This window comes from Emydura macquarii, unplaced genomic scaffold, assembly GCF_026122565.2.
Source record: "Emydura macquarii macquarii isolate MOO-44397 ecotype Brisbane River unplaced genomic scaffold, CSIRO-AGI_Emac_v2 contig_306, whole genome shotgun sequence".
NCBI classification, from domain to species: Eukaryota; Metazoa; Chordata; order Testudines; family Chelidae; genus Emydura; species Emydura macquarii.
This window is the reverse complement of record NW_027130443.1, coordinates 787,343-805,499: the sequence shown is the minus strand read 5'-3', so window position 1 is coordinate 805,499 and position 18,157 is coordinate 787,343. Positions and strand designations below refer to the sequence as shown.

Genomic DNA, 18,157 nt, shown 5'->3' with positions numbered 1-18,157 from the left:
AGTCCCTTTCCCCTCTTCTTGAAATGTTCAATGGAAAATCCGAGCCCCTCCCTCAGGGTGCAAGGGGGCATTACCCCCCCTCCCCCCCACACACACACACCTAGGTTAGGGGGTCCCTCCCCTACAGCCACAGATCCTCCCCCACCCCCCAAAGAAAACTTGTCTGTGTGGTGCAATACATTTGCGCCCCCCCACCCCCCCGACTATCTCCCAACATGCTCTAGGTTCCCCCCCTTAGCTTTTTCTATGTGCAAAATACAGCTCTGGCCACCAGAGGGAGCTGTGGGGGGGCCCCCATCTAGGGGGGGGGTTGGAGGCAGCCCCCCCCCACCTTTAAACCAGTGTCAGACTCCTTGTAGCTTGTCCAAATTCCTCCCCCCCTCCCTGTGAAGAAGGGAGAGTCCAGGGTTGGGGAGTTCATGGTGGAGGAAACCCCCCCCCCCCCCCCCATAAAGGCAGCTTCTTCTGGTGTCATACCCCCGGCTTAGGCCTGGGGGGGTTGTGCTGCAGAGAGACCCCCCCAAAATGCAGTCTTCCTCCGGGGTCAGGGGCAGGTCCTAGTGGTCTGGCAGCCCCTGCTAGTCCAGGGTGGGGGAGGGACTGGCGCTGCAGCATCCCTGCCCCCCAGCTTCGTGGGGGTTGGTGTTTCAGGGTGTCCCCCCCCAGTCCATAGGGGGGCGGTGTGGCAGGTCCTGTGTCCCTCCCCCGGCGGGGGGGTGCTCACTCCACACGCACCAGCAGGGCGCAGAGCACGGTGGCCCCTTTCTCCTTCGTCACCCACTCCAGCTCGGCGCTGCTGAAGCGAGGCTCCGGCGGGTCGGGGGCGCCAGCCGATGGGGGGCCGGGCTTGTAGGAGCCAGGGCGCACCCACACCTGGAAGGCCACCTGCGCCCCATGCTGCCGCTGAGACTTGGGGTCCCGGAATCTGGGGGGGGGAAGAAGAGGGGTGGGGGTCAATGGGGAGCCTCCAGCCACGGGACCCCCCACAGCCCCAGCTGCAGGCGTGTAGACAGGTGCCCACGGCTGACTGGCGCACTGCTCCCCGCTCCTGCCCCCCCAGCACCCCATTGGCTCACTAGCTGTGCCCCCCCCCCCCCCCCGACTCACTCTCCCCCATGTAGGTTCGGACTCTGCCCCCCCCAACTAGCAGTTGGGGCTGACTAGGCACCCCCATGGCGGCAGGCAGAACCCATGGCTAGCCCCCAGCACGACCACCTCTCATAGCAGCTGGCAGGACCCACGGCTAACCCCTGCCCCCAGCCTCGCTGCCCCACCCCGTGATGGGCAGGAACCATGGCTCCCCCCGGGGGTGGGCGGGACTCACTGCACTTTGGTGGCGAAGGCCTCCAGGCCGGCGTAGCGCAGGGTGGGAGAGAGCAGGACGCGGTGCGGCTCAGCCCCATGGCCGGGAGAGCTGTTCTCCGCCTCGGGGTACCCCCCGCCCTGGGGGTCAGCCTTGGCCGGGGGGCAGCTCAGGATGGACGTGTTGCCTGTGGGGGAGGAAAACCGTCAGCAGGGGCAGGATCCTTCCCCCCACCCCATGCACTCCCCACCCCTAGTGGAGGGGGATCTAGTGGTTAGAGCAAGGGAGGCGGGGAGCCAAGATGCCTGGGTTCTCTCCCCAGCTCTGGGAGGGGAGTGGGGGCTAGTGGTTACAGCAGAGGGGGGTGGGGGCTGGGAGCCAGGACACCTGGGTTCCCTTGCCGGCTCCGGGAGGGGCACGAGGGGCTCCGCGCCAGGTTCCTCCTACCTGCCCCTAGCTCCCCTTGGTCCAGCATCCTGCGGACGGCGCCGAGGCTGGTGCCGTGATAGGCCACATGCCACTTCTTACAGGTGCTGGCCACCTCCAGCTGGGGGTTGACCCTGCCAAGAGGGGGAGGGCGTCAGAGCTGGGACTCCATCCGCCCCTCTGGTCCGATCCCAGCCAGAGCCCCCTCCCGCTCAGCCTCCTCTCCCCCCAACAGAACCCACCCCTCCAGTACCCCCATGATGACCCAGCCCCTTCCTCAGGTACCTGAGGTTGAAGTGGCACCACCCGAAGGGTAGGGCGTAGTCCCGGGGGGGCTCCCCCCGCTTGTAATAGGCCTCGTCCCCCCGCAGCTTGTGACACGACTCACAGTAGCACAGGCTGAATTTGGGATCTTCCGTGAAGTAGTCATCTGGGAGGGGAGGGGAGGGAAGGGGGGAATAGGATCAGGCACAAGTGGGGAGGCTGCCCCCCCCCCATGGTATGAAAGCAACCCTGAGCGTAACTGGGGCAGTGACCCGACCCGAGCCTGCAGCTCGAGGAGCGGCGGAGGGGGGGGGGGGTGGTTGTTAACTCTGAACCCTAGTGATGATGCCCGCCCTGGTGGCTCCCCCGTGCGGGCGTTCGACGCCGGCTGGCCCCATTGGGGGGGCAGAGGCGGGTGGCCCCGGGGTGCCCCGAGGCCCACAGCTCACCTGGCAGCAGCAGAAGGTCCTTGAAGCGGGTGCACAGGGCGTGGTATTCGCAGGTCTTCATGGTGTTCACGTCCACGGGGGGCGTCCAGCATACGCTCTCTTTGATGCCTGCAACAGGGAAGGAGGGGGGCAGCTGGCTAGCCCCCGCCCCACATGCAACAGGGGGGCGGTGGTGCGGGGAGAGCGCCAGCCCTGCCCCACATGCCCTGGAGACACGGCAGGGGGAGGGAAGTGCCTTATTACCCCCATCCCCTCACGAGGCAGGGGCGGCCCCACCCTAATGGTGTCAGAGGGGAGGGGACCCGGGGCAGACCTCCCCGCCCCAGCCCTGTGCCATCACTCACCATCCACCATGTCTGCCTTCTCCATGTCGCCCTGCCCACGTGGGTCTGCGCTGTCCCCTGCCAGCCCCGAAGCCTCATTCTTGACTATGGTAACCTGCGGGGGGGAGGGACAAACATATTGGTGGGGGGGGGGCCTGGGAGCCAGGACACCTGGGCTCTCTCCCTGGCTCCAGGAGGGGAGGGGGGGCCAGCGGTTAGAGCAGGGAGGGGCTGGGAGAAGGATCCAGTGGTCAGAGCTGGGGGCTGGGAGCCAGGATGCTCAGGTTCTCCTCCCGGGCTCTGGGAGGGGAGTGGGGGCTAGTGGTCAGAGTGGGGGCTAGGAGCCAGGACGCCCGGGTTCTCACCTGCTCGCACTGCCCGTAGAGGTCAACCAGCACGTAGCAGGGCGTGGGGATGTCCTGGGCGGCTGCCCCCTGGTCCATCCCGTTGACGTAGAGGTGCAGGCAGCTGCTGGAGTCCACCAGGAGCCCCAGCACCGTCCCCTCAGGACACGTGTCCAGGTTGGGCCCGTAGTTCTCACAGATCTGGGGGGAGGCGGGGGGAGGAAGATGTTACCCTGGCCGGTGCCCCCCGGAGGCGGAGGGGGAGTGGGAGGGGGGCCCGGCTCACCTTGAGCGAGTTGTGGAAGACGGAGTGGCGCTGCAGGAGCCAGGCGGAGCGCTTGAGGGAGCAGGCCGTGGCGGGGAAGTTGAGGCGCTCGGGCGAGGTGCCGATGACGCCCAGAGACAGGGACGATGTCCACTGGGGGTTGAGGAAGTCGATCCGCACCTGGAGGGGGAGAGCTCCCACCACGCCACGGCAGGGGGAGGGATGTCAGACGCCGGCGCAGGGCGCCGGACAGCCACCCGGCCGTGGTAGTTACAGCCGACACGTGGCACAGCCCGACACCACGTCCTCCCGAGACAGGAAGGGGCGAGCCTACATCCGCCCCTGACAGGAGGTAGCTAGCCCTACATGCCCCCCCATTATGACATCACATCTTCTCCAACAGGAAGTAGTAGGCCCTGTGCCCTCCCACATCATGACATAATTTCCTCCCCTGCCAGGAAGTAGAGGGCCCTCCCCCATCATGACATCACTTCCTTCCACCACCAGGAAGTAGCAGGCCCTCCCCCTCCATGACAGCACTTCCTCCCCGCCAGGCAGTATGGCCCCACCTGGAAGAGCTGGCCCTGGGGCAGTGGCTGCGCGATGACCACGATGCCCTGGTTGTAGCTGGCCACGCGGGTGGCCGTCAGGTTGCCGTTGGACAGCAGGATGTTCTTGCCGTGGTTCTCCAGGAACTCCATGGCGGCCGTTGGGGCGGGGGCCTCGTTCTCACACTGCAGTCGAGGGGCGTGGGGTCACTCGCCAACCAGACCCAGCGCCTCTCGGGTCCCGTTCCCCATCCACACCCCCCCCCCCGGAGCCAGCGGGCACCACTGCCAGGGGACCGGCTGCAGCTCCTATTCCTCCTCCCCCTCCACACCCCAGGCTGGCTCCATGCTGGCACCCCCCAATTTCCCCTCCCCGCAGCACTCACAGGTGTGGCATCTTCCTCCTCCTCTTCCTCACTGTACGTCTCGGAGGCGACCGAGGGGGGCTTGGTGCCGTCCGGCTCCTCCAGCACGGTGGAGCTGACAATGGAGACGGCAGTGACGCGGCCGTACAGGTCCAGCACCACAGAGACGTTCTGAGGACACAGGACATGGGGGCAGTGGGGGCTGGGAGCCAGGACTCCTGGGTTCTCCCCCCGGTTCTGGGAGGGGAGTGGGAGGCTGGTGCTTAGAGCAGTGGGCCTGGGAGCCAGGACTCCTGGGTTCTCTCCCCAGTACAGGCCAGACCCGCCTGACTCCTGCCGGCCCCAGGTTCATCCCACCAGCCTTTCTCCAGGCTGGAGGTGGGTGGGATCCCTCAGTCCTGAGCAAGGGGGTGAGCAGACCCGGCCCTGGTACGGATGGAGATGTCTCGGGGAGGAAGTGATGAGGGAAGGGCCGAGAGCTGACGACTTCCTGTGACATCACACCCTATTTGCCCCAGACAGGAAGAGGCGGGCACTACGCCCCATGACATCACATCCGCTCCCCAAGGAGACAGCCCTACACCTGTGACATCATAGATTCCCACCCCCCAAAAAAAACACTTCGGGGGCTGCTGGGGCAGGGAAGGCTTCAGTCCCTGTCCAGAATGATTCACGTGGGGCGCTGCCCCGCATCTCCCGCCCCCACCGTCCCAGCGGTCGGGGGTCCCTGCCCCAGGGGCGAGGCCCCTTACCTTGGCCACGCCGGTGGCGGCCGGCCCCATGTCCTCGCCGTCGATCAGAATGTGCATGGTGTCGTCCGCGCAACGCTTCACCCCCACGCGGTTCCCCACCTGCCGGGGAGGGGCAGCCTGGGTTAGTCCGCTGGGCCCCCCCAACCCCATCGTTCCCCTCCTCCCGCCCCCAACCCAACTCACCCCGAGCCTCTCCAGGGAGCAGCCGTAGTTCTGCCTCTGCAGGGTGCCGTTGCGGCGCACCTCGGAGCCGGCCACCAGCCAGGTGGCCTTGGCGTGCAGCTCCAGCAGCGAGGCCGGCAGCCCCGCGGCCGTGTGGGGCACCTCGGAAGGCGGCAGCGTGGTCAGCCCGATGTGGAAGGAGCCCGACCACTTCTCGTCCAGCTCCTCGATCTTCACCTGCGCCGGGTGGGGGGGGGAGCGAGGGTCAGAGGTCACCGGGCAACTGTGTGTGTGTGTGTTGGGGGGCTGGGGGAGAACATGCCAGTAGCCCGCACCCCAGAGCATGGCTGGGGTACAGAGCGCCCCCTACCATCTGCAGGGGGAAGGCCCAGTCCGGACTCACGCCCCTTGGCGATGGGGGGCAGCAGAAGAGACCAAAGCAGGGGCCCGGCCCATATCTCTTGCCCCTGGCTGCCGGCACTCCGGATGGGCAGGGGGGACGGGACAGTGTCACCCCCCGTGCCTGCTGACCCCAGCCCAATGGGGGGGGGGGGACTCACCTCAAAGACCTCATCGGCCTTCAGCTCCTTCATGCTGAAGACGATGCCGTGGCAGTAACCGGCCACGCGTACGGCCCGGCACCCGTCGTCCTGGAAGGCCACGTTCTTCCCGCAGCTGCTGTGGAAGCGGTGAGCCACACCCGGCACTGGGGGAGAGGGGGTGAGGGGAGGAGAGACGTGGCCGTCAACAGGGGGTGCTGGGGGGGGGCGCCCTCCCCCAACAGGCAGGGAGCGACCCCTCCCTCAGTGCGAGATGCAGCCACCTCTGGGGCGGGGCTCTCACCTGGCGAGTGGATGGGGAAGGATTTCTCCGTGATGTTGCTGGTCGACAGGCTGTTGTCCATGGGGCCCGTGGCGCTGGTGATGGACACCTGGACGCACTGGCCATACAGATCCACTACGGCGTACACCTCTGAGCCGCGCCGCCGGGGAGAGGGGCACAAAGGGTTAACCAGGGAGCTGCCACCACAGAGCCCAGCAAGGCTATAAAGAGCATCCCCCCATGGGCCCATCCAACCCAGTACAAACCCCCACCCCCCATGGGCCCACCCGGCCGGCCATACCCCCCCGCCCCAGCTCAATGGGCCCACCCGGCCGGCCATACCCCTCCGCCCCCCTGCAACCAATGGCCCACCCAGCCGACTATATCCCCTCCCCTCATAACATCCCCCCCTGGCCCCAGCCCTATAACATCCTACCCCTGCCCCCAACCCCACGGGCCCACCCGGCTTTATAATGCCCTCCCCTGCCCTGCCCGGGGGGGCTCACCCTTGCCGGGGGGCAGGCCAGAGCAGGCCACGCCCTGGTCGGCGCCGTTGATGAAGTAGTGCAGGTCGCCCTTGGCCGTGCGCAGCATCCCGATGCGGGAGCCGGTGCTCAGCGAGTCCAGGTCGCAGCCGTAGTTGTTGCGCATGGTGTTGCCGTCCTGCATGATGGCCGTGCCGCTGGGGGGGGGGTGGAGAAACGGCGAGAGCGGGTCAGAAGGAGGGAGACACGGCTTCCCCCCCCCACACACACACACACCCCCCCCACTCACCTCAGCATCCAGGTGTCATAGTCGATGTCGGTCATGGTGTTGGGGAACTCCAGGTCCTCAGGCCGGATGGCCGTGACGCCTGCAAGGGGGAATCCTGGAGACATGGGGCTAGGCGGGACCCGCAGAGGCCTCCTCCCCTTCGCCCCACCCTCACCTTGCCAGGGGGACCCACGAGGGGAGCGCCATTTTCCCAGTCCCCACTGGCAGGGACACAGCCGGCGAGAAGCCATAACACATGCCCACCCCTCCACCCCCCGCCGGGAGACGCGCTGTCGGTTTTCCCTTCCTGCTAGTGTTTCACAGGGTCTCAATGCGATTCACCCAGCACTGAGATGCGGCCACCTCTGGGGCGGGGTGGCTGGTTATACAGGGACCCCTCGCCCAGCACTGAGATGCGGCCACCTCTGGGGCGGGGTGGCTGGTTATACAGGGACCCCTCGCCCAGCACTGAGATGCGGCCACCTCTGGGGCGGGGCGGCTGGCTATACAGGGACCCCTCGCCCAGCGCTGAGATGTGGCCGGTTATCCAGGATTCCCTCTCCCGACTGCTGAGATGCGGCCAGCTCTGGGGCTGAGCACAGGGGCTGGGTAAGTGCCAAATCACAACCGTGCAGGAGTCTGTGGCAGGAAGCGAGGCGAGCGCTGGTCCCCTGTTCCGCTATTGGGGGGTGTGTGTGTGTGTGGGGGGATTAATCCAGGAAAGTGGAGCCCAAGAAGCCCCCCCATGACCACCCCCCACCCTTCTCACCTGCCTCTATAGAGCCAGACCAGCGATCCACCATCTTCTGAATGACGATCTCAAAGAGCTCCCCGTCGCGAAGGGCCCTGCACGGGGGAAGGGGAGAGCAGTGAACCCCAGCACCGGCGCCCCGGGGGTGCAGATCCCGCTTGGGGCTGACGGGAGGGCGGGGCCGCGGCGGAGGGTTCGGGTCAGGGAAAGCGGAGGGCTGGGAGAGGGCCCGCGGGCGCCCGGCTCTCCCCCACACACACACACACACACACCAACCGGTTGGAGATGACAATGGCGTCGTTGAACTCGCTACGGCAGTTTTGGCGCAGCGCCGTGCGCCCCCCATTGGTGATGACGGCGTTGCTGCCGTGCAGGTGGTGGAAGCGTAGGTCGCTGGCCGCGGCCACAGACGAGGGGCTGCCGGGCGACAGCTGGTTGTTGCCCTCGGACAGGTCGTCGGGCAGCGGCAGGAGATCTGGGCGGGGGGCGGGAGAGAAGCGAGGAGGCGGGGGTGTCGCCAAGGTGCCCCCGCTTCCTCCCGGCCCCCCATAATGCGGCACCGCAGCCCCCCTCTCCCCGGCTCACCTGTGTCATCCACGATGGTGGCCTGCGCCGCCTGCCCGTACAGATCCACCACGGCGTAGACGCTGGGCGGCACGTTCCAGGCAGCCGGCCCCTGCGCTGCCCCATTGACAAAGAAGTGCAGCGTGCCGTCCTCCCTGCGCACCACGCCCACCGTGTCTCCCGCCTGGGGGGGCCAGCAGAGGGTGGGGGGTGAGAGCCCTGCGCGGGGGGAGGGGCTGCTCCCGCAGCCTCCCTGCCCCCCCCACTTACCTTGAGCCGGTCCAAATTGTGTCCGTATTCATCGAGGATGGTGGTGCCGTTGTGCATCACCCCGTTGCCGGTCATCATCCAAGTGCCTGGAGGGGGAGGGGAAGGGGTTACCAGCTGGCTGTGCACCCGTGGAACTCCTCGCCATAGGGTGCGGTCGGCAGTCGTGGAACCCAGGGCCCAGCTCTGCTGGACGGGGCACTCGGCAGCCTGGGGAACAATCCACCCTCCCTGCCTCGCAGTCAGCAATGACCCCCGGGAACTCCCCACCAGATGGCAGGGTTATCAGACCACCTGGGCAGAAGTTAACTGGGCACCTACCCACCACCGGGAACAGCCACCAGCCTTCTGGGCAACCGTTCACCCGGGGAACTGCCCGCCACAGGACCCGGCCCGGCAGTTCACCCGGGGAACTGCCCGCCACAGGACCCGGCCCGGCAGTTCACCCGGGGAACTGCCCGTCACAGGACCCGGCAGCCAGCACTGTTGGCTACTTCGGGGACAATTAGGAGGCCACGCCTCTCCGGAAGGGAGCAGGCCAGACTAGAGGAGGGGGGAGGATGTGGGCAGAGCGCCGGGGAGGGTGTTGATCCCCCCTCCCACTCCCCCCCACCCTGGGGGGCACCCAGGCCCTGACCTGAGCGCAGGTTGGTCATGGTGGAGGGCAGCTGCAGGTAGGTGGGGTTGTGGGTGGTCACCCCGATCTCGATGGAGCCCGCCCACTTGTCCACCATCTTGTCGATCCGCACCTGGAAGACCTCGTTGTTGCGCAGGGACCGGTTGCTGAGGACGACACCGTGGTTGAAATCGTCCGTGGCACTAGAGAAGAGACGGGTTGGCTCAGTTAGATGCGAGCCATCGATCCCCAGGCTGCCTGGCGCTAAGATGCAGCCACCTCTGGGGCGGGGCAATCTCTATACAGGGACCCCTCGCCTGGCGCTGAGATGCAGCCAGCTCTGGGGCGGGGCGGCTGGTTATCCAGGGACCCCTGGCCCAGCGCTGAGATATAGGGAGCCAGTTATGAAGGGAAGGGGGGCACAGGCTGGTGGCTCTACAGGAGTTAGGGGGCTGCGTGGCAGGACACGACATCCCCAACCCCAGAAGCTGCCACTGCATGACAGCCCCGGCGCCGCCGGGCACTTACTGCGGGCGCAGGGCCGTGCGCCCCTCGTTGATGATGGCAGCCTTCTGCCCGCAGTTGGTGTGGAAGAGCAGCCGCTCCGGCTCCGGCTCGCCCACCCCGCCGGCCTCCAAGGCGCGGCGCCCCACGTCCGGGGAGAGCGCCCTCATGATGGCGTTGTTGCGCCGCAGCCGGTCGCTGTGGTTGTGGTTGTGCACGATGGTGACCTTCACCGCCATGCCGTAGAGATCCACCACACCGTACACCACCAGCGGGGTCAGGGTGGTAGCCACGCCTGGGAGGGAAGGGGGGAGAAGAGGGGCGGAATCACACTCCATGTGGCCACCTCTGGGGCGCAGCAGCTGTGTAACAGCACGGGTGTCAGCACTGCCTTCTGGGGTGATCCACCCCCCCCGGTCCCCACCACGCCCCTTACCTTGGTCTATGCCGTTGATGTAGAAGTGCAGGGCGTTGCTGGATTTCCGTGTCAGGCCGATGTGATCCCCCTCCTGTGGGGACGGGGGAACAGGTGAGTGGGGTGAGGAGAAGTTGGGGGGGGACCAAAGGAGGGGCTGAGGACCCCCGCACTGGCAGGGTGGAGGGGGATTTGGGGGGGGTGTCACTCGCTTGTAGGGGGTCAGGTATGCCGGAGGCTATCGGCTGCCGGGGGGGGTGAACGGGACGTGGGGGAGCCTGACTGGCAGGGGGGGGGCCGGGGCGGGGTTAAGGACCATGGGGGAGCCCATGGGGGTATCGTGGGCCCAGTTATGGGGCACGGGGACCCCTCCTCAGCAGGCAACGAGCTCTGAGGGGGGCGGGGGGGACATGGCGTGGTCAGTCCCGGCGGGGCCCCCACCTGCAGCTCGTCCAAGCTGAATTCGCAGTACTCCCGCCGCGTGCCTTTGCCGTTGGTCAGGATCCCGCAACCGCTCATCATGATCGTGCCTGGGGGTGCGGGGAGAGCCTCCCGTCAGCCAATCAGTGAGCTGGGACCCCCCTCCCAGAAACCCCCTCCATCCTGCTCCCACTGACGCACCCGCCCCCTCAGTTCAGCTCCTGCTTCCCCTCCGCCCCCTCAGATTCAGCCACCGAAGCTGCACGGCCGGCCCCAGGATGGCAATCAGGGTCCTGGGAAACAGGGGAAACCAAGGCACAAATAACATAAGGAGTCTGGGAGAGAACCCAGGAGTCCGGGCTCCCAGCCCCCACCCCTGCTTTAACCACTAGCCCCCACTCCCCTCCCAGAGCCAGAGAGCGAACCCAGGCATCCCGCCCATCCCCCCGCTCCCCTCAAGGCAGGTACCCGAGCGCAGGTTGGTCATGGTGGCGGGGTACTCCAGGCTGTTGGGGTTGTGGGTGGTCACCCCGATCTCGATGGAGCCGGACCACTTGTCCACCAGCTTGTCGATGCGGATCTGGGGGGACGGACAGGACAAGAGGTGGGGGTCAGGGGATTTGTCCCCCCACTTTAGCCAGCCATACAGCCCCACCCCTCCCTGCCCTATTTCTCCCCTTCTGGCTGCACCCCAGCTCCCGCAGACCCCTGGGATAATGCCACCCCCCCACTGTCCCCGAGAGGGTGCCCCCCCAGATTCATCTCCTGGGTACCCCCGCCCCCTAGACTCCCCCTCTGCACCCTCCTCATCTCCGAGCCCTCCTGCCCCCCCAAAGCCGTGTACACCCCCCCATGCCCCAGTTCCCCCTACGCCCGCCCCGAACATCTCACAGCACACTGGAGTCATGACCCAGCCCCCCCGCATGCCCTGGGACCCCAGCCCAGCCCCCCCGCATGTCCCGGGACCCCAGCCCAGCCCCCCGGGACCCCAGCCCATTCCCCCCGCAGGCCAAGGCCAACCTCGAACATCTCATTGTCGCGCAGTGGGCGGTTGGTCATGACCACACCATTGTTGAACTCGTCCAGGGGCCGGCGCCGCTCGGCTGTCTTGTGGTTGTTGCTCAGCTTGATGAGGGCGCCGCACTTCTCGTGGAAGAGGAGGGCGTCGTTGGAGGTGAGGGGGGCCCCGGCGGGGGGGCCCTCGCCTGGTGGGGGGCTGCCCAGGTTGACGCTCAGCAGGCTGCCGTCGTAGGCCGACAGGATGGCGTTGCTCACCGCCTCCGACAGCTCCATGTTGGACAAGCCTGGGTGGGGGGACAGGAATCGGGGACGGATGGACGCAGGGGGCAGGAATCAGGAACGGACAGAAATATGGGGGGCCCCAGGAATTGGGGGGAGGGACAAACAGCGCAGGGGGACAGGACAGTGAGGAATCAGGATGTAAGGGGACCAGAATCAGGGACGGACAGACAGATGGGGGGCAGAATCAGGAACGGACAGGGGTGAGGGGTGTAATCAGGGACGGACATACGGATGGGCGGAACAAGGCCCAGGGGAGGGGATGACGGACAGGGGCAGAATAAGGGACGGTCAGACGGGGTGGGGGGCGGAATCAGGAACAGACAGATGGTCAGACGGACAGGGCAGAATCAGGGATGGACGGAGGGACGGAAAGACACCCAGCTTAGGTGATTTGAACACCCCCCCCCCCACTTCTCCCTTTGAAGCCCCCTGGGCCCAGCTTGACAGCACCAACGCTGGGAGGTGGGGCCAGACCACAAGGGGGAGTCCCCCCCCCCGCCCCGAATCCGACCCTGGCAGCCGGGTCGGGGGCAGGCTGCAGGGTTCCAATACCAGGCCCCTGCGTATTTCATGCCCGCGGTCGTTCTGCCTACTTTGGTGCGTCTGTCCCGCCATGCCTGGCGGCCCTACCGGGAGCGAGGGCTTGCAGGTCACTTCTCGGGCAGAGCTTTATGGGACGGGGGGGCGTGGGGGGGGGGGCAGAGGGTGGGAGGGGCAACTGCAGGGCCCAGAGTTTCCCGCCAGCGCAAACCGGGCGGCACCGGCTCTAAGCCCAGAGCTTGTTGCACCACTCCACAGAATAGTGTAGATGGGCCCCACCGGGGGCGGTGGGGGGGTCACTCACCGTTCTCAGACTCCAGGCTGTTGGGGAATTTATCCGGGCGGCTCTGGTTACGGGGCAGAGCCAGGGCTAGGAAGAGAAATACACGAAAGAGGAGGGAGGTCACGACTGCAGTGTGATACCTCTCAATCCCGACCCACAGCCCCCCGCCTGCCCGACCCTGGGCTCCCCACCAGCTCTGCTGGTGTCCCTCATTCCCCACCCGCAGCCCCTACTAGCCCAGCCAGAACAAAAGAAGCTGGGGGAGGACCCGGAGATATAAATCAAGGACAGACAATGGGGGAGCCAGCCGGGAAGGAGATGTACAAGGTGAGAGGGCAGGCTCAGAGCTGGGTCAGGAGGGCCCCAGGAGGAAAAATCATCCCAAATATATCTGCCTCAGCAACTCTCCTGAGCCCTCGTGCGGACCCAGACTCTGGAGCGGTGAGGAAACTGAGGCAGGGCCCTGCTGTGACCCATGGATGTCTTAGTTCCAACCGGCAGACGGATCCCAAGTCTGGGACCTACATCCCAGTTCACCTAACAGCATCACAGGAGGACACTGCCGAAAGCCCGTCTCACGCCGGTCATCACGGTTGCTGCGAGAGACGCGTACAGCTTTACTGAAAATTAGGTCCTTAAGGTCGGGGATCTGGGGCTGGCCACCAGAAGGAGAGAAACAGGTTTCTGGCAGACAAGCAATGCTTGTGTCTGTCAGTCTACACTGGAAAGACACGGCGGGTGAGGGGCTATCTTTTCTGGGACCAGCGTCGGTTGGTGAGTGAGACAAGGTGCCCAGGTCCCAGCTTTCCTTCAGGTCCAGCTACGCGAGTGGCCACTGAGCGAAATGCCAACCGGGTGATTGCAAAGTCTCCAGAGGAGCAGCTAGCCAGGAGAACGCAAGCACCTGAGACAGTCAGCGAGAGCGGACGTTGGATTTGCCGACTGCAGAGACGCACACAGCACCCCCCTGCCAGCGGGACTTGTCGGACGAACGAAGGATGGCAGCCGAGCATGGCTGGGAGAGGCTGGAAGAATTTGGGGCGAGCTGTTGTGCTGGGTGACGCTCCAACGTCTTGTAAGTTAAGTGCAGGCTCTAGAAAACGGTGTTATGGGGCCAAGTTTACACGTGACCACATCTCACTGTTTATTCTACTGGCTCCTTTTTGAATCTCAGACCCTTGGTAAACAAACTTGGTTTTACCAAGTACCTCATGTTATACGGAGCTGGTACGACTGGTGAGCTAAGAATTATTGTAAGAGGGTCTGTGAATGTCCAGCGAACCAGGGGCTGGATGCTTGGACGCAGGGACTTTTCTGTCAATATTTTGTATTAAGAGGGTTCTGGCCTCAGTTTCCCGTCCCCATATGTTGCATTGTCACCCACGGGATGGAAAAGGGCTGATTATTCTGGGGCAGACTACCACAGAGATGCGACAGATGCTCGGCTGTCCCCGGGTCCTGGCCCGTGGGATCGGAGAGTCCATGAAGAAACTGGCAAACCTCAAACACTGGGACATTACCTACCTAGCAGCTAGCGATCACTGAGGGCCCACCCCCTTCACAGGAAGCCAGCCGGGTTTGACCAGCCGGACAACAAAGGACTGAGGGGAGGCCAGGCGGGACGGGACCGGCAGGACAGGGTGGGGCTGGGGTTGTGGGTCACCAGAACGGACCAGGCTGCAACTTTCTGTTCTTGAGGCCAACCAAGAACTTTCCATGTCAGGTTCCAGACTGCTCACAAACCGGACTGCGCTTACACCGCAGACGCCAAAGGTGGGGGTGCAAGTCTGGTGGGGCCCCAGGGAGTCGGCTTCTCCCACACAGCAGTAGCGACGCAGGGACGCACCGGCAGATAGCCTAAAGGACTGCAGAGGGGTTCACAGGGAGCCCCCCCACCGGGTCTGACATCTCTAGAACCGCGCACCAACGGTGGTAAACGAGGTCTCTGCTGACAGCTGGCACCGCACCGGTCGGCCTGATCACGGCGAGGTGCATGGACGGGGGATATTTAAGAAATGACGCATTCATACTGAAAATGACGTTGTTAGAATCTGGGAAAGACAAGTCACCAGGCTGGAGAGAAGAGACACTTCTCTCTCTCGCTGTCCGGCCTTGCTCGTGCGACACACAACGTACGTCTATTCGCGCACGGAGCCCGCAGCTCGTCAAGACAAGAGAGGAGCAGCTAGGAAAAGAAAGCAGCCGGGGGTGCATGCTATTTGCAAGTAACGAGACAGACAGACAAACTGGAGCGCAAGGGTCCCAACCTCCCCTGGGGAGGCAAGTTGAGGGCACAACTTGTCCTGGGGGAAATGGCAGCCAGAGCCGGCTGCAAAACGCTGGAAGGACTCGGTAAAAATGGGCTTTGTAAGACGGGACGGGAACCAGTCCGGTCAGTCTAGGGCAGTGGTTCCCAATCTGGGGGGCTTTCAAAGTGGCTGTGCAAGGGAGCCACGGCCGAAGGACCCAGGCGGAGCACACGGGGCTACGGGACGCATGCGGTTTCCCTGCTGCAGCCAGGCGGGTGGGAGATCAGCGAGGAGGGAGGCAGCCTTCTGTCTGACTGCAGTGGGGAGCGAAGGGGGGGGCTGCTGGCAGAGACTGGTGGCCCTTCAGGGTGATATCTGTGGCCCTGGAGCCAAAAAGGTCAGGATCCCCGGTCTAGGGTCTAATAAACGCGTGTTATGTTTTCAGTGGATACATAACAGTTTCTTTCCTAGTACCCTTCTCTGCGGCCAATAAGCTTTCGCTTGTTTCCGCTCTGATGGCCTCTCCGCGCCTGGCGGCACATGGAGGTTTGAGGGGGAACTGGTGAGCCGGGATGGGCCGTTACTTCGGAAGTGGCGGATCCGGCAACACGCCAGGGGGGCGCTTGGACAGTCCCTACCACTAGCCTAGAGAAAGGCAGTGGGACCGGCGGAGGAAGCGCTGGCCGGCGAGCCGAGCCCCACGAGCACAGACAAGCATGTGGTAGCGAGGGGGGCCCTGGGAAGCATCCCTAGCAGGGAGAGCTTACTAGGACATGGGGCGGGGCGGGTCTCTACCTTCATCTCCCGCAGCTGTCTCCTCCGGCTCGCAGGGCACGACGGTGATCTGCGTGCACTTGCCATAGAGATCCACCACGGCCCAGACGCGGGGCGGGATGCCGGTGGCGGCCACGCCGCAGTCCTGCCCGTTAACCCAGAGGCGCAGCTCCCCACCGGCAGTGCGCTGGATGCCCACGCGGTCGCCCTCGCCCAGCTGGTCCAGGTCCTGGCCGTACTCCTCGAGGATGGAGCGGCCGTCCCGCAGCACGGAGCAGCCCGAGACGATCCACGAGCCGCCCTTCAGCCCGGTGGCGCTGCTGGGGAAGTCCAGGTGGTCGGGGTCCAGGGCCGTCACCCCGATCTCGATCGAGCCGCTCCACGAGTTCACCTGGGGGGGGCAGGGGGAGAGATGGCGGGAGTCGGCACCTCCCCACCCTCCACGCCCTAGCGGGGCCCCCTCGCAGCCGGGGCCGGCCCCAACGGTGCCCCCCGGCCCCCCCCCCCCCGCTCAGGGCTCCCCACCACCCTGTCCCAGCACCCCCGGCTCCCCACCACCAGGCCCCCCGCTCGAGGCAAGCCCCGCCCCACCCCGCCCCCAACTCCCCACCACCAGGCCCCCCCGCTCGAGGCAAGCCCCACCCCGCCCCCAACACCCCCCGGGCTCCCCGCTCGAGGCGCTCGGCGCTCCAGGGCTCCCCGCTCGAGGCGCTCGGCGCTCCCCGCTCGCGCCAGGCGGGCACCTTGCGGTCGATGCGCACGGCGAAGACGCGGCCGGGCCGCAGCGGCTCGCGGCTCAGCACCAGCCCGTGGTTGAACTCCTGGCCCGGCTGGGAGCGCGCGGCGCAGCGGCCGCCCTGGGACAGCGTCACCAGCTTCCCCGTGCGCGGGTGCAGCAGCGGCAGCGGCGGCAGCTCCCCGCCCGGGCCCGCCGCCGCCGACATCCCGCCCCGGACCGGACCCGCCCCACGGCCGGCAGGGAGGGAGGGAGCGAGCGCGCCCGCCGCCGCGCGTTACGGCAGCGTCGAAAACGCGCTCGCTCCCGACGACCTCGCTTTACGACAGCGTCGCGCGGGAGCCGCCGCCGCGCTTTACGGTGCCGTCGAAAATGCCCTCGCTCGCGACGATCTCGCTTTACGACAGCGTCGGCGGCCCGTGTCTTACGGGTGCGACCTCCCTCAGATTCTGGTTCGCTGAAGGCCGCCTCGCTTTACGGTGGCCTCGAAACGGGACTATGGGAGCGGCCGCCTTTGTTACTAGGGAGGTGCCTTGCTTCACGGTAGCGTCGGAGGGAGGGCGGGGTTCTGCTCTCATTCCGGCCGCGCTTTACGGCGCCCCAGGCAAAGGCTCCAACTGTCGCCACCTCGCTTTCCGGCAGCGTCGCGCCGCCGCCCTCAGCCCCTGGCTGCCGAATTTCACGACAGTGAATTCGTCGCGCTTTACGGCATCCTCCCCTGGAATCTGCCCTTCCCACCGATTGGCTTTTGCGACAGAGATGGCTTTACGGCAGCGCTTTTTTGCTGCTTTACGGCAGGGTGGTGTCCATGGATGAACGGGGGCTACTTTACGACACTCCAGGCACTTTACGGAAGTTGCTAGGGCTCCCCGTGAAAAGGCTCCGCCTCTTTCAGGCTCCTCCCCCCTGCGTCGCCTCTCCCAGCTCGCTAGGGGGGGCAGCGTCGGGGAGGAGGCTGGCCTTACGACACTGTCGTGCGACGTAGAGCCATGCGGTTTCGCTTGACGGCAGCGTGGCCGCAGTGCTTTTCCTTCCTTGCTGCCGCTGTTGCCTGGGTAACGGGGGGCGGGGCTGCAGGAGGGGGTGGGGTGGAACCCACCCCTCAATTAGTGCCATACTAATGAGACGCAATAAGCAGACGAGGAGGGATGGAACTAATTAGTTGCTTAAGTCATCAGCAAACAGCTAATTAATTAATTAATTAATTAGTGCAAATGGGGGCCCGGCTGCCCTCTCTGAAATGCCAGGGTCAGGGCCCCTTGCAGAGGGGAGCAGATCCTCCAGACTGGGCCCCAACCCTTCACAGGCAGGGATCTTGGGCCCATCTCCTCCTCTTCCCCCGTGATCGGCAGCTACAGCGTGACCCCCCCTCTCCCCCCATTGCATTTCAGGCTCTAGCTCCCCGTCCGCGGCCTGACCTGGTAAAGAGGGGAGTTATTTCAATTCTGTTCCCTCTACCAAATTGTTCTCCTGATCCCGCAAAGGGCCGGCCACCTGGCCAGGCCCATGGGAGTTGGGATCTTACCCCGCATCCCACGCGTCCGGCCGGTCCTCTGGCGGCTGAACTAAAGGTGTATCTGAAAGGAAAGAAACGAACCAGAAGAGGGGATGTTAACTGGTCAAAGCAAGCCCACACATGCAAAACAAATTCAAAGTTCGTGTCTATCAGATTCTCAGCCTGGAGTTTGCAGGTTTGTCCATTTCCACACCCAGTACCTGGCTGGGTCTCAGTCCTTTATTTCACAGCTTCCCATGCAGACCTGTTGATCCAGGGGTAGGAAGCAGGAATGAAGACAAAATGGAGATGGTGCAGCTGCATTTTATGGTTTCTGGTCTGCCATGTGGGTTGCTTCAGACACCAGCTCAGGCTTCAAACTCAAGTTTCACGATTAATGGAGGAGCAAAGCACCATGTTCAGCTGCAAACCCCACACACTCCAAAACCATGAACCCAGGCTCCG

The 18,157-nt window shown here is 65.2% G+C and overlaps 1 protein-coding gene across 1 annotated transcript; it reads right to left on the bottom strand.

Annotated features, from left to right (window-relative positions):
- Positions 1–91: 91 nt before the first annotated feature.
- NEURL4 (neuralized E3 ubiquitin protein ligase 4) lies at positions 92–16,945 on the bottom strand. The gene is made up of 29 exons (XM_067555282.1): positions 16,205–16,945; positions 15,483–15,852; positions 12,460–12,525; positions 11,334–11,617; positions 10,782–10,893; positions 10,335–10,423; positions 9,915–9,987; positions 9,503–9,773; positions 8,996–9,177; positions 8,362–8,447; positions 8,113–8,275; positions 7,804–8,002; positions 7,546–7,622; positions 6,798–6,876; positions 6,530–6,705; positions 6,045–6,173; positions 5,762–5,907; positions 5,223–5,438; positions 5,040–5,138; positions 4,309–4,458; positions 3,944–4,108; positions 3,396–3,554; positions 3,131–3,310; positions 2,787–2,880; positions 2,443–2,550; positions 2,015–2,159; positions 1,751–1,863; positions 1,325–1,490; positions 92–925 (listed from the first exon to the last, which is right to left on the bottom strand). Exons 1-29 carry the CDS (start codon positions 16,403–16,405, stop codon positions 721–723), a joined length of 4,503 nt encoding a protein of 1,500 aa, XP_067411383.1. The 5' UTR covers positions 16,406–16,945; the 3' UTR covers positions 92–720.
- Between the last annotated feature and the right edge of the window lie 1,212 nt (positions 16,946–18,157).